Source organism: Equus caballus, chromosome 1 (assembly GCF_041296265.1).
Source record: "Equus caballus isolate H_3958 breed thoroughbred chromosome 1, TB-T2T, whole genome shotgun sequence".
NCBI lineage: Eukaryota > Metazoa > Chordata > Mammalia > Perissodactyla > Equidae > Equus > Equus caballus.
Genome location: NC_091684.1, coordinates 61,924,455 through 61,940,432, shown reverse-complemented (window position 1 = coordinate 61,940,432; position 15,978 = coordinate 61,924,455). Strand labels below are relative to the sequence as shown.

At 38.1% G+C, this 15,978-nt stretch overlaps 1 protein-coding gene across 5 annotated transcripts in view; it reads right to left on the bottom strand.

Moving 5' to 3' along the window:
- Positions 1-15,978, bottom strand: part of FAM149B1 (family with sequence similarity 149 member B1) — a 67,145-nt gene that overhangs the window by 14,590 nt on the left and 36,577 nt on the right. For all 5 annotated transcript variants that reach the window (XM_023644927.2, XM_070227388.1, XM_001502897.5 and 2 more), the window contains one exon: positions 11,841-12,028. In XM_023644927.2, the coding sequence (XP_023500695.1) occupies positions 11,841-12,028 (188 nt within the window). The remainder of the gene's footprint in view (positions 1-11,840; positions 12,029-15,978) is intronic.

Sequence of the window (15,978 nt, the reverse complement as noted above, 5' to 3'; positions counted from 1 at the left end):
CATCATGCACAAAAACTGCTCCTCTACCATCCAGCAATTTATAAGAGCTCCAGTCCAAAAGGAAAACAATAAAAACACGCAAGTATGTCCTAAGGAATTGGAAATAGATAAACTAAGTGAAGATGACTTCAAAACAGCTATCATCAAAATGCTCAATGAGATAAAGGGAAATATAGAGAAACAAGTCAACGAGCTCTGGAGTTACTTCACAAAAGAGATTGAAACTATAAAGAAGAATCAATCACAAATACTACAGATGAAAAATACAATGGATCAGATAAGACAGAATACGGATTCCCTGAATGACCGTGTAGACACCATAGAGGAGCAAATTAGCATAATCGAAGATAGACAGGCAGAATGGCTCCAGACAGAGGAAGAAAGAGAACTAAGAATTAAAAAAACTGAAGAGGATCTCTGAGAAATAGCTGACTCAATGAGAAAATGCTACTTAAGAATAATCAGTATTCCTGAGGGCATGGAAAAGGAAAATGGAACAGAAAGCGTGCTCAACAAAATAATAGAAGAGAACATCCCAAAGCTTGGGATTGAGAGAGAAATGTGTGTGGAGGAAGTTTTCAGATCTCCTAGATTTATCAACGTAAAAAGACCTACTGCAAGGCATGTAGCAGTAAAAATGGCAAAAATGAACGACAAAGAAAGCATTCTCAGGGCAGCAAGGCAGAAGAAAATAACCTACACAGGAACGCCTATCAAACATTCAGCAGGTTTCTCTACAGAAACCTTATAAGCTAGGAGAGATTGTAGTGACATATGCAAAACTTTAAAGGATAAAAATCTTCAGCAAAGAAAACTCTATCCAGCAAAAATATCCTTGAGATATGAGGGAGAAATTAAATCTTTTCCAGACAAACAAAAGCTAAGGGAATTCGTAGTCACAAGACCTTCACTACAAGAAATACTCAAGAAGGCTCTCATAACTGAAAAAAGAAAAAAAGGGAGAAAGGGGCCACAAAACACAGAGTAGGGAGACAGATAGAATTGGAATAGGAGAGCAAATATTCAACTATAGCATTAGGATAAAGGGAAGTAAATCACCAAAGCAAAGACAATCTTATCACTCTAACCACAAACTCACAACACAGGTTGGAATAAGAGATGAAAATAATAATTTAGGAGGGGAGGGGGAAAGGGACTGAAACAGCCTAGGCTAAGGAAGTAAGAGACCACCAGAAAATGGACTGTTATACACGAGATTCTGAATACAAACTTCAGGGTAGCCACTAAATTAAAAAACAGAAGAGAGACACAAAACAAGTAAGGAAAAATCTAAGAAACCCAGCATAAAGAAATTGCAGAAGTGAATGGGTAGGCTAAAACACACAGGACAAGAAACAAAGGAAACACAGGAAAACCGGAAAACGAGCAACAGAATGACAGCATTAAGCTCTCATGCATCAATACTGACCCTCGATGTAAACAGATTGAACTCTCCCATAAAGAGACACAGAGTGGCAAAATGGATTAAAGAACAAGATCCAACAATTTTTTGCTTCCAGGAAACACACCTCAGTTCCAAGGACAAACATATGATCAGAGTGAAGGGGTGGAAGACAATACTCCAAGCAAACAGCAAGCAAAAGAAAACAGGTGTCGCACTACTTAGACAAAACAGACTTCAAGATAAGGCAGGTAAAGAGAGACATAGAGGGCCAATATATAATGATCAGAGGGACACTTCATCAAGAAGAAATAATGCTTATAAATATCTATGCACCCAACACAGGACCACCAAAGTTCATAAAGCAACTATTAACAAACCTAAAAGAAGATAACAAAAATAACACAATAATAGTAGGGGACCTCAACACCCCACTCACATCAATGGACAGATCATCCAGACAGAAAATCAACAAAGAAACAGTGGATCTAAACGAAAAGCTAAAACAGTTGGACTTAATAGACATATATAGAACACTCCATCGAAAAACAGCAGAATACACATTCTTCTCAAGTGCATATGGAACATTCTCAAGGCGAGACCATACGCTGGGAAACAAGGCAAGCCTCTATAAATTTTAAAAAGTTGAAATAATAACAAGCATCTTCTCTGATCATAATGCTGTAACGCTAGAAATTAATTACAAGAAAAAAGGTGAGAAAGGCACAAGGATGTGGAGACTAAATAATATGCTATTGAACAAGCAATGGATCATTGAAGAAATTAAAGAAGAAAAAAATACCTGGAGACAAACAAAAATGATAACATGCCATAGCAACTCCTATGGAATACAGAAAAAACTGTATTAAGAGAAAATTCATTGCAATGCAGACACATCTTAACAAACAAGAAAAATCCCAAATAAGCAATCTTAAACTACACCTAACTGAATTAGAGAAAGAAGAACAAACAAAGCCCAAAGTCAGCAGAAGGAGAGAAATAATAAAAATCAGAGCAGAAATAAATGCTATTGAAACAAAAAAGGCAGTAGAAAGGATCAATGAAACAAAGAGCTGGTTCTTTGAGAAGATAAATAAAACTGACAAACCCCTAGCCAGACTTACAAAGAAAAAAAGAGAGAAAGCTCAAATAAACAAAATCAGAAATGAAAGAGGAGAAATAACAACAGACTCCGCAGAAATACAACGGATTATAAGAGAATACTACAAAAAAACGACATGCCAAAAAAACAGATAACCTAGAGGAAATGGATAAATTCTTGGACTCCTACAATCTCCCAAAGCTCACTCGAGAAGAAGCAGACAATTTGAACAGACCAATCACAAGGAAAGAGAACGAAAGAGCAATCAAAAGCATCCCAAAGAATAAAACCCCAGGACGAGATGGCTTTCCTGGGGAATTCTACCAAACTTTCAGAGAGGATTTAATACCTATCCTTTGCAAGCTATTCCAAAATTAGGGAGGATGGAACACTTCCTAACACATTCTACGAGGCCAACATCAACGCTGATACCAAAGCCTGACAAGGACAGCATGAAAAAGGAGAAATACAGGCCAATATCGCTGATGAACACAGATGCAAAAATTCTCAACAAAATTTTGGCCACCAGAATTCAGCAATTCATCAAAAGGATCATACATCATGATCAAGTGGGATTCATACCAGGGACACAGGGATGGTTCAACATCCGCAAATCAATCAACGTGATACACCACGTCAACAAACTGAGGAATAAAAACCACATGATCATCTCATAGATGCAGAGAAAGCATTTGACAAGATCCAACAGCCATTTATGATAAAAACTCTGAACAAAATGGGCATAGAAGGAAACTACCTCAACATAATAAAGGCCACATATGACAAACCCACAGCCAACATCATACTCAATGGGCAAAAACTGAGCACCATCCCACTGAAAAGAGGAAGGAGACCAGGATGCCTTCTATCACCACTCTTATTTAACATAGTACTGGAGGCTTTGGCCAGAGCAATTAGGCAAGAGGAAGGAATAAAAGGAATCCAACTGGGAGGGAAGAAGTGAAATTCTCACTGTTTGCAGACGACATGATCTTATATACAGAAAACCCCAAGGAATCCATTGGAAAACTTTTAGAAGTAATCAACAACTACAGCAAAGTTGCAGGGTATAAAATCAATTTACATAAATCAGTAGCATTTCTATACTCTAATAACGAACTAACAGAAAAAGAACTCAACATAACACCATTCACAATCGCAACAAAAAGAAGAAAATACCTCGGGTGAATTTAACTAAGGAAGTGGAAGACCTATACAACAAAAATTACAAGGCTTTTCTGAAAGAAATGGATGAAGACATAAAGAGATGGAAAGACATTCCATGTACATGCATTGGAAGAATAAACATAGTTAAAATGTCCATTCTACTTAAAGCAATCTATAGATTCAACGCTATCCCAATCAGAATCCCAATGACATTCTTTACAGAAATAGAATAAAGAATCCTAAAATTCATATGGGGCAATAAAAGACCCCGAATTGCTAAAGCAAGCCTGAGAAAAAAGAACACAGCTGGAGGCATCACAATCCCTGACTTCAAAACATACTACAAAGCCACAGTAATCAAAACAGCATGGTACTGGTACAAAAACAGGTGCACAGATCAATGGAACAGAATTGAAAGCCCAGAAATAAAACCACACATCTGTGGACAGCTAATCTTCGACAAAGGAGCTGAGGGCATACAATGGAGAAAAGAAAATCTTTTCAATAAATGGTGCTGGGAAAACTGGAAAGCCACATGTAAAAGAATGAAAATTGACCATTCTTTTTCACCATTCACTAAAATAAAGTCAATGTGGATCAAAGACCTAAAGCTGAGACCTGAAATCATAAGGCTTCTAAAAGAAAATGTAGGCAGTACACTCTTTTTTTTTTTTTTTTAAAGATTGGCACCTAAGCTAACAACTGTGGCCAATCTTTTTTTTTTTTTTTTTCCTGCTTCATTTCCCAACTCCCCCCTGGTACATAGTTGTATGTCTTAGTTGCAGGTCCTTCTAGTTGTGGCATATGGGATGCCACCTCAACGTGGCCTGATGAGTGGTGCCATGTTTGCGCCCAGGATCTGAACCCTGGGCCACCGCAGAGGCATGCACGAACTTAACCACTGGGCCACGGGGCTGGCCCCTGCAGTACACTCTTTGACATCAGTATTAAAAGGATCTTTTTGGACACCATGTCTTCTCAGAGAAGGGAAACAATAAACAAATGGGACTTCATCAGACTAAAGAGCTTCTTCAAGGCAAAGGAAAACAGGATTGAAACAAAAAAACAACACACTAACTGGGAAAAAATATTTGCACGTCATACATCTGACAAAGGCTTAGTATCCATAGTATATAAAGAACTCACACAACTCAACAACAAAAAATCAAACAACCCGATCAAAAAATGGGCTGGAGACATGAACAGACATTTCTCCAAAGAAGATATACGGATGGCCAATAGACACATGGAAAGATGTTCACCATTGCTGTACATCAGGGAAATGCAAATCAAAACTATACTAAGATATCACCTTACACCCATTAGAATGACAAAAATAACTAGAACAAATAGTAACAAATGTTGGAGAGGTTGTGGAGAAAAAGGAACCCTCATATACTGCTGGTGGGAATGCAAACTGGTGCAGCCATTATGGAAAACAGTATGGAGATTCCTCAAAAAATTAAAAATAGAACTACCATATGACCCAGCTATCCCACTACTGGGTATCTATCCAAAGAGCTTGAAGTCAGCAATTCGAAAAGTCCCATGCACCCCAGTGTTCATTGCAGCATTATTTACAATAGCCAAGATGTGGAAGCAACCTAAGTGCCCATCAACAGATGTTTGGATAAGGAAGATATGGTACATATAGACAATGGAATACTACTCAGCCATAAAAAAGAACAAAATCGTCCCATTTGCAACAACATGGATGGACCTTGAGGGAATTATGCTCAGTGAAATAAGCCAGATAAAGGACAATCTCTGTATGACTCCACTCATATGAGGAATTTAAACATGTGGACAAAGAGAACAGATTAGTGGCTACCAGGGGAAAGGTGGGGTGGGGGGTGTGCACAAAGGGTGAAGGGGTGCACCTACAACATGACTGACAGACGATAATGTACAACTGAAATTTCACAAGATTGTAACCTATCATTAACTCAATTTTAAAAAAGTAATAAAAAAACACATCATAATCAAATTGCTCAAAACCAGTGATGAAGAGAAAATCTTAAAAGCAGCCAGAGAAAAAAGACATGTACACAAGAACAAAGATTGACATCAGGTTTCTTGTTAGAAAGAACTGGAGTGAAAAGAAAGTGAACAACATCTTTAAAGATGAGAGAAAAACTGTTTACCTAAAATTCCATAACCTGCAAAATTATCTTGCAAAAATGAAAGCAAAATAAAGAAATTTTCATATTTGCAAAGAAAGAATTCATCACTGACAGACCCATATACAAGAAATGTTAGAGGACATCTTTCAGGTTGGAAGGATTAAAAAAAATATGTTTTTAGGGCCAGCCCTGTGGCTTACTGGTTAACTTTGGTGCGCTCTGCTTTGATGGCTTGGGTTCTGTTCCTGGGCATGGACCTACACCACTGGTCGGCAGCCATGCTGTGGCTATGACCCACATACAAAATAGAGGAAGACTGGCACACATGTTAGCTCAGGACAAATCTTCCTCAAAAAAAAAGACGAAGATTGGCAACAGATGTTAACTTGGTGTGAATCTTCCTCAGCCAAAAATAATAATAATAATAATAATGAGATAAAATTAATCATTTTTAACCATTTTACAGTGTACAATTAAGTGGTTTTTAGTATATTCACAGTGCTGTACAATCACCCTCAGTATCTAATTTCAGAAAATTTCCCTCCAAAAAGCAACCCTGTACCTCCCAATTCCTCTCTTCCTTCATCTCCTGGCAACGACTAAACTATTTTCTGTTTCTAAGGATCTGCCTGTTCTGGACATTTCATCTGAATGGAATAATACAATCATACAACATATAGCCCTTTGTGTCTGGCTTATTTCATTTAATATTTTCAAACTTCATCCATGTTGTAACATGAATGATTACTTAATTCCTTTTTATGGATGAATAATATTCCATTGCATGGTGTATTAGTTACTCAGGCCACCATGACAAAAGCCCAGACTGGATAGCTTAAACAATAGATCTTTATTTTCTCACAGTTCTGGAGGCTAGAAGTCCAAGATCAAGGTGCTGTCAGGGTTGGTTTGTGGTGAGACCTCTCTTCCTGATTTGTAGACAGCTGCCTTTTCACTGTTGTTCTTACATGACCTCCTCTCTGTGTGTGCACGAAAGAGAGAGCTCTGATGTCTCTTCCTCTTTTCTTTTCTTTTTTTTAAAAGATTGGCACCTGAGCTAACATCTGCTGCCAATCTTCTTTTTCTTCTTCTCCCCAAAGACCCAAAGTACATAGTTATGTATTCTAGTTGTGAGTGCCTCTGGTTGTGCTGTGGGACACTGCCTCAGCATGGCCTGACAAGCGGTGCCATGTCCACACCCAGGATCCAAACCTTGAAACCCTGGGCTGCCAAAGCAGAGCATGTAAACTTAACCCCTTGGCCATGGGGTCTGCCCCTCTTCCTCTTTTTATAAGGATACCAACCCTATAGGATTAGTGCCCCACCCTATGACCTCATTTAACCTTAATTACTTCCCTATCTCCAAACACAGTCATATGGGAGTTAAGGCTTTAACATATGAATTTCAAGGGGGACACCATTCAGTCCATAATACATGGATATATCAAATTTTGTTTATCCATTCATCAATTGATGGACATTTAGGTTGGTTCCACTTTTTGACTGTTATGAATAATGCTGCTGTGAACATTCTGCACAGGCTTTTGTGTAGATATATGTTTTCAGTTCTCTTGGTTATAGACCTTTGAGTGGAATTGCCAGGTCACATGGTAATTTTATGTTTAACTTTTTGAGGAACAGCCAAACTGTTTCCACAGTGGCTGTACCACTTCACATTCTCACCAGCAATGTATGAGGGTTCCAATTTCTCCACATCCTCACCAACATGTTATTGTCCTTTTTTTTTTTTTTTTTAATATAGCCATCTAGTGGGTATGAAATGGTACCTCATTGTGGTTTTGGTTTTGATTTGCATTTCCCTAATGAATAATTATGGTGAACATCTTTTTTTTTTTTAAAGATTTTATTTTTTCCTTTTTCTCCCCAAAGCCCCCTGGTACATAGTTGTATATTCTTCATTGTGGGTCCTTCTAGTTGTGGCACGTGGGATGCTGCCTCAGCATGGTTTGATGAGCAGTGCCATGTCCACGCCCAGGATTCGAACTGATGAAACACTGGGCCACCTGCAGCGGAGCGCACGAACTTAACCACTCGGCCACGGGGCCAGCCCCGATGCTGAACATCTTTAATGTGCTTATTAGCCATTTGTATATCTTCTTTGGAGAAATGTCTATTCAAGTTGTTTGCTCATTTTTTAATTGGGTTGTTTGTCCTTTTGTTGTTGAGTGTAATTCTTTATATATTGTGGATACTAGATTCTTATCCACATGATTTGCACATATTTTCTCTCATTTTGTAGGTTGTCTTTTCACTTTCTTGATAATGTCCTTTGATACGCAAAGTTGTTTATTTTGATTAAGTACAAGTTATCTACTTTTTCTTTTGTTGTTTGCCGTCTTGGTGTCATATCTAAGAATCTACTGCCAAGTCAAGCTCATGAAGATTTACTCCTATGTTTTCTTCTAAGAGTTTTATAGTTTTAGCTCTTAAATGTGTGTCTTTGATCATTTTGAGTTGATATTTTGTATATGGTGTGAAGTAAGGGTCCAACTTAATTCTTTTCCATGCAGTTATCCAGTTGTTCCAGCATCATTTTTGAAGGGACTATTCTTCCCTCATTGAATGGTCTTGGCATCCTTGTTGAAAATCAATTGGCCATAGATATGTGGGTTTATTTCTGGACTTTTGATACTATTTCATTGATCTATATGTCTGTCCTTATGCCAGTTCCACACTGTTTTGATTACTATAGCTCTGTATTAAGTTTTAAAATCAGGAAGAGTGAATCCTCCAACTTCATTCTTTTTCAATATTGTTTTATATATTCAGGGTACCTTGCATTTCCATAAGAATTTCAGGATCAGCTTGTTCATTTCTGCAAAAAGGCAGTTGGAATTTTGATAAGGAATGCACTCAACCTGTAGATCTACTTGGGGAGTATTGCCATCCTAACACTATTAAGTCTTCCAATCCATAAACACAAGATGTCTTTCCATTTCTTTAGGTCTTCTCTAATTTCTTTCCATAACGTTTTGTAGTTTTCAGTGTACGAGTCTTGCACTTCCTTGGTTAAGTTTATTCCTAAGTATTTTATTCTTTTTGATGCTATTTGCAATACTGTGATTTATAATAAATATATATTTGGTCATTCAGATAATCAAGATATATTTCTTATATACAGGCATACCTCATTTTACTGTGCTTTGCTTTATTGCACTTCACAGATACTGCATTTTTTACAGGACCCTCCACCAGCAAAAATATTACAACTTGCCATAGGCTCAGATGATGGTTAGCATGTTTTAGCAATAAGGTGTTTTTCAATTAAGGTAGGTACATTTTTTTTTAGACAATGCTATTGCACACTTAATAGACTACAGTCTAGTATAAACATACTTTTATATGCACTGGGAAATCAAAAACCTCGTGTGACTTGCTTTATTGTGATATTCGCTTTATTGTAGTGGTCTAGAACTGAACCTGCAATAACTCCAAGGTATGCCTGTATGTTTGGTCTTTGTCCACAGTTCCTGGTTCACAGCTCCCAAAACTCTTGGAATTTCCCAAGTGTTGAGAGTAATAAAGGCATCTTTCATTATGTCAATGAGGTGATTTTTGGAAAATACCTAAGGTTAGAGGGTTGGAACTTTCAGTCCCACCTGCTGACCTCCAGGGAGGGGAAAGGGCTGGAGATGGAGTTCAATCATCAGTGGCCAATGATTTAATCAATCATATCTATGTAATGAAGCCTCCATAAAAACCCAAAAAGACAGAGTTCAGAGAGCTTCTGGGTTGGTGAACATGTGGAGACTGGGGAGAGTAACATGCCCTGTCTTGATACCTCACCCTACGCAACTCTTTCATTTGGCTATTCCTGAGTTATATCTTTTTACAATAGTAATCTATAAGTAATATGTTTCTCTGAGTTCTGTGACCCACTGTAGCAAATTAATCAAACCCAAGGAGGGGGTTGTGGGAACCTCTAATTTACAGCCAGTTGATCAGAAGTACAGGTACCTGGACTTGCAACTGGTGTCTGAAGTCAAGGAGGAAGTCATGGGGACCGTCAATCTGTAGCTGGTGTGTCAGAAGCACAGGTAATAACCTGGGCTTGTGACTGGTATCTGAAGGGGTGGGGGACTTAGAGGACTTCAGTCTTATAAGACTGAACTCTTAATCTGTGAAATCTGATGCTATCTTCAGGTAGTCTCAGAATTGAGTTGAATTGCAGGACACTAAGCTGGTGTCCCAAGAATTGCTTGTTGGTGTGGGGAACTCTCTCCCCACATGTTGGAATTAGGCTTCAGAACACCCCAAAGACTATTATAAATGAATTTTCTTAATTTCATTTTTGATTATTCAGTGACATAGGCTGGAAGAATTTTGACAAGCATGATAGAGAAGGCATAAATTGCCTTGAACAGACATAGTGGAGATATGATTTGGAGGACGCTGTAGGGGAGGGCTCAGAAGGAAACGATGAACATGCTATTAGAAAGTGGAAGAAGAGAGATGCTTGTTATTTAGTGGCAGAAAGCTTACTGAAATGGTCTCTTGTGGTCATGTGGAAAGCAGAACTTTTAAATGATGATCTTGGTTATGTAGCTAAGGAGATTTCCAAAGTTTTGAAGGTGAGGCCTGATTTTTTTCTTGCTGCTTATAGAAAGACAAGAGATGAGAGATTAATTGAGGGAAAAACTATTAAACATAAAGTAACCAGGACTTAATTTTGAAAATTCTTAGTCTCTCTAGATGGCAAAAGATTTTAATTGAAAGAAGGCTGTCAGACCCCCCAAATTCTACTGGCAGGAAGCAGCCTGATAAAACTACTTAGCTGCAAACATGTGCTACCTTTCATGACAAAGGATGACTTAGAGGGCGAGACCAAGAGCCCAAAGGGTGGAGCAGAGAGTTGAGAGGATTACTTCCAGGCCTGAAACTTAATGAAGGAACTCCCAATATTTTCCCAGCTGGATTTCAGAATTACTATGGACCCTTTTTGACCTTCCATTTGCCCTCCTTTTTAACTGTAATGTCTGTAACTGTTATCCTTTCCCTGGCCCCCTATCGTATATTGGGTATGTTGGGGTCAGATAACTTGTCTCTAGGAGTGGAATGGCTGGATTATATAGTTAGATGTTTATATACCTGTGTATGTAAGCTTTAGTTTCACAGGTCTATAAAAAGAAAGGAATTATGCCCCAGTAAATTTTCTTGTTTTTTTTTTTAAAGATTTTATTTTTCCTTTTTCTCCCCAAAGTCCCCCTGGTACATAGCTGTGCATTTTTAGTTGTGGGTCCTTCTAGTTGTGGCACGTGGGACGCCGCCTCAGTGTGGCTTGATGGGCGGTGCCATGTCCACGCCCAGGATTCAAACCGGCAAAACCCTGGGCCGCCAAAGCAGAGCGTGCGAACTTAACCACTATGCCACGGGGCCGGCCCCGCCCCAGTAAATTTTCTTAATGTATTATATCCAGGAACTTCCGGCAATAAAAAGGAATAAACTCTTGACACACAATAACATGGATCAATCTCAAAATGATCATGCTAAGTGAAAGAAACTGACAAAAGAAGAGTAAATACCATATGATTCCATTTATATGAAACTCTACGAAATAAAAACTGATCTATAACGACAAAAAGAAGATTAGTTGTCACTTTGGGATTGTGGGTTGGGGAAAGGCAGGAGGGAGGGATTACAAAGGTCATGAATTTTTGGCGGTGATTGTTTACTATATTGACTGTTTCATGGTTTCATAGGTGTATACATAGGTCAACTTGTCAGATTGTACACTTTATATCAACCATTCTTCAATAAAGCAGTTTAAAAATGTATTTGCCACTCGTACATGTCTTTTTCTCACAAATAATTATATTCAAAGAGAAAGCACAATCTCTATTTATCATAGACTAGGCCTTATTACTCATCCACTCATTCTCAAATATTTTCTAAATATCTGTTAGTTTCTGTGGGAAATACAAATATGAATCTTTTGCACTAATGAAGCATATAATCTAAGACACTGGTTATGGTTTGGAAATCATAAACAATTATTTTTTTATATTGTTTTCAAAAAGATCCTTACCAGAAGCAAATCCCTCCCAGTGACTACGCGTCAACTGCTCCATACAACTCAGAACCTTGCTCCACACATCGTCAAACACATAAGCAAGGACATCTTCTTTCATGCAGTAAAATGGAGCAATGGGAGGGTACCCTAATTTCTGTTTCTCTGTAGCTGCTTCTGATTTCTTTCCATGAAGCTCCTCTTCCCTGTAAGAGAAGTAAGAGGGAAAGACTTCATGGTTATTTTTCACAGAGTGTTCACCACAGGCCTTTGTACTTCTTAGGAATGTGATTTATGCCCCCTACACTACCCTTTGCCAGGTATATGTAGCACATTTATTAAGTTGCCTGCATTTCCCTTTTTACCCCCTTCCCACCCTACCACTCTGCCAAAAAATAGAACCAAAAAAAGAAGACTGAAAATCACTGTACATTTTTTAGCTTTAAACAGATGAGTACTGTCAATTGAACAACAAACTATGACAAGCATACAGAAATACTCTTTTTGTTGTAACTGGATAACATTTAGATTAATATTAATGTGACACATGTAACTGTGATATGCCGCATAATTTTTTTAAATGTTTTTAGGAAGATTAGCCAAGCTAACATCTGCTGCCAATCCTCCTCTTTTTGCTGAGGAAGGCTGGCCCTGAGCTAACATCCATGCCCATCTTCCTCTACTTTATATGTGGAACGCCTGCCACAGCATGGCTTGCCAAGCAGTGCCATGTCCGCTCCCAGGATCCGAACTGGTGAACCCCAGGTCGCTGAAGCAGCACGTGCAAACTTAACTGCTGCGCCACCAGGCTGGTCCCTATGCCACATAATTATTTGAGGTAATGATTCATTAGAGAAGTAGTCCCCATACATTATTGAAATTAGTATAGTTTTACTAATCCAAGTAAACATTTGGTAATTGGCTGGAAAGGAAAAGGAGGGGAGCCCGACAGCACAGGAAGATACTCTGAAGCTCTTCTGGAGATGTGTATCTATAAGCCAGAAACTCCCAGTTAGCCAAGTCTTTCTCTTCTCTCGCAGGGAGTGCCAATAGCCCCAGAATTCTGGGGAAAAAAATCTAGCTCATGGATGTGCTTACCTATGACTAATGTATTAGAAACTAAGACAAAGCAAATTCTGGAACTGGCTAGGGGTAGGGAAAAATATCTCCCAGGCTCTACAGTGAAAATTACCCCTAGGGCAGCACAGGTCTCCAAAATTAAATAGAAAATAGGCAGGAAAGGAGGATGCTAAGAGGTTTATGCAGGGCAGCCAAAGATTCTCTTTGCTTCTCTTTTCCCAAGGAAGAGCGAGCCTGGCATTAAGTGGGGGAGGAGGCTGATTAGTATTAATTGTATTTCACTTTATATTTCTTTTTAGAGAAGATAACACATTCATAAGACAAAAAAAATTCAAATTGTACAGAAGGAAATGTATGTATGTAGTGAAAAATAAGTCCCCTACATCTCTATCCTCCAGTCGCTATTCCCAGAAGCAAACATTATACACTGGTCCAGAGAAATAGTTACATTATACACTATATTACACCTTGCTCTTTCATTTAACAATATATCTTGGCCTTTGATCCTGATCAATACTTATAAATCTCCCTCTTTTAAAAAACAGCTGCAGAGTATTCCATTGGATATACCATAATACGTCTAACTAAACAGTTATTGATCAACCAACCCTTTGCTCTTACAGTCAATACTGCAATTAATATCCTTGTATGTAGTTCTTTGGCAACATGTGTATTATATCTGCAGGATAAATTCCTATAAACAGAATTTTTTTTTTTAAAGATTGGCACCTGAGGTAACATCTGTTGCCAATCTTTTTTTTTTTCCCCTGCTTCTTCTCCCCAAAGCCCCCCAGTACATAGTTGTATATTCTAGTTGTGATGCCTCTGGTTGTGCTATGTGGGACGCCGCCTCAGCATGGCCTAATGAGTGGTATCACGTCCACGCCCAGGATCTGAACCAATGAAACCCTGGGCCACCAAAGCAGAGTGCGCAAACTTAACCACTGGGCCGGGACCAGCCCCCTAGAAATAGAATTGTTGAGTCAAGGGGTATATGCATGTCAATTTGAAAGATATTGCCCACTTTCCACTAAAGAGGTGATATAATTCTTCGGTGGTGAAAGAATATGCCTATTTTCCCATTCAAAAAATTATCAAACTTCTTTATCTTTTGTTCTCTGCCAGGTCTGACAGAAAAAATAGTGTATCATTACAGTTTTAATTTGCATATATAATTGTGAATGAGATTGAATCTCATTTCATATATTTAAAATTCATTTTCTTTTTATATGAACTATTTATGTTCTTTGCTTGTTTCGTCCTTAGTCTTTTCCTTATTGATGTACATATTAAGGAAATAAAATCTTTGTGTATGTATGAACTGCAAGTATTTTTGCCACTTTATTTGTCTTTTGACTTTATGATTTTTTTCTATGCAGAAATTTCATTTTACGTAGTCATTTTTAAGAATTTCTTAAATGACACAAATTTCATGCTATGATTAGGAAGGATTTCCCGATTCTCAAATTATTTTTTAAAAAACAATCTTTCATATTTTTTTCTTTTTTTAAAATTTTTTTTTATTGAGTTAATGATAGGTTACAATCTTGTGAAATTTCAGTTGTACGTTAATGTTTGTCAGTCGTGTTGTAGGTGCACCCCTTCACCCTTTGTGCCCACCCCTCACCCCACCTTTCCCCTGGTATCCACTAAACTGGTCTTAGTCCATAATCTTAAATTCCTCATATGAGTGGAGTCATACAGAGATTATCCTTCTCTCGCTGGCTTATTTCACTTAACATAATTCCCTGAAGGTCCATCCATGTTATTGCAAATGGAATGATTTTGTTCTGTTTTGCAGCTGAGTAGTATTCCATTGTATATATGTACCACTTCTTCTTTATCCATTCGTCTGTTGATGGGCACTTAGATTGCTTCCATGTCTTGGCTATTGTAAATAATGCTGCAATGAACATTGGGGTGCATAGGACTTTCAGGATTGCTGACTTCAAGCTCTTTGGATAAACACCCAGTAGTGGGGTGGCTGGATCGTATGGTAGTTCTATTTTTAATTTTTTGAGGAATCTCCATACTGTTTTCCATAATGGCTGCACCAGTTTGCATTCCTACCAGCAGTGTATGAGAGTTCCTTTTTCTCCACAACCTCTCCAACATTTGTTACTATTTGTTCTAGTTATTTTTGTCATTCTAATGGGTGTAAGGTGATATCTTAGTATAGTTTTGATTTGCATTTCCCTGATGATCAGCGATGATGAGCATCTTTCCATGTGCCTATTGGCCATCCGTATATCTTCTTTGGAGAAATGTCTGTTCGTGTCTCCAGCCCATTTTTTGATTGGGTTGTTTGATTTTTTGTTTTGAGTTGTGCGAGTTCTTTATATATTATGGATATTAAGCCTTTGTCACATACCTGACTTGCAAATATTTTTTCCAACTTAGTGGGTTGTTTTTTTGTTTCAATCCTGTTTTCCTTTGCCTTGAAGAAGCTCTTTAGTCTGAGGAAGTACCATTTGTTTATTCTTTCTATTGTTTCCCTTCTCTGAGAAGGCATGGTGTCTGAAAAGATCCTTTTAATACTGATGTCAAAGAGTGTACTGCCTATGTTCTCTTCTAGAAGCCTTATGGTTTCAGGTCTCAGCTTTAGGACTTTGATCCATTTTGAGTTTATTTTGGTGAATGGTGAAAAAGAATGGTCAATTTTCATTCTTTTACATGTGGCTTTCCAGTTTTCCCAGCACCATTTATTGAAAAGATTTTCTTTTCTCCATTGTATGCCCTCAGCTCCTTTGTCGAAGATTAGCTGTCCACAGATGTGTGGTTTTATTTCTGGGCTTTCAATTCTGTTCCATTGATCTGTGCACCTGTTTTTGTACCAGTACCATGCTGTTTTGATTACTGTGGCTTTGTAGTATGTTTTGAAGTCAGGGATTGTGATGCCTCCAGCTGTGTTCTTTTTTCTCAGGATTGCTTTAGCAATTCGGGGTCTTTTATTGCCCCATATGAATTTTAGGATTCTTTATTCTAATTTCGTAAAGAATGTCATTGGGATTCTGATTGGGATGGCGTTGAATCTGTAGATTGCTTTAGGTAGAACGGACATTTTAACTATGTTTAT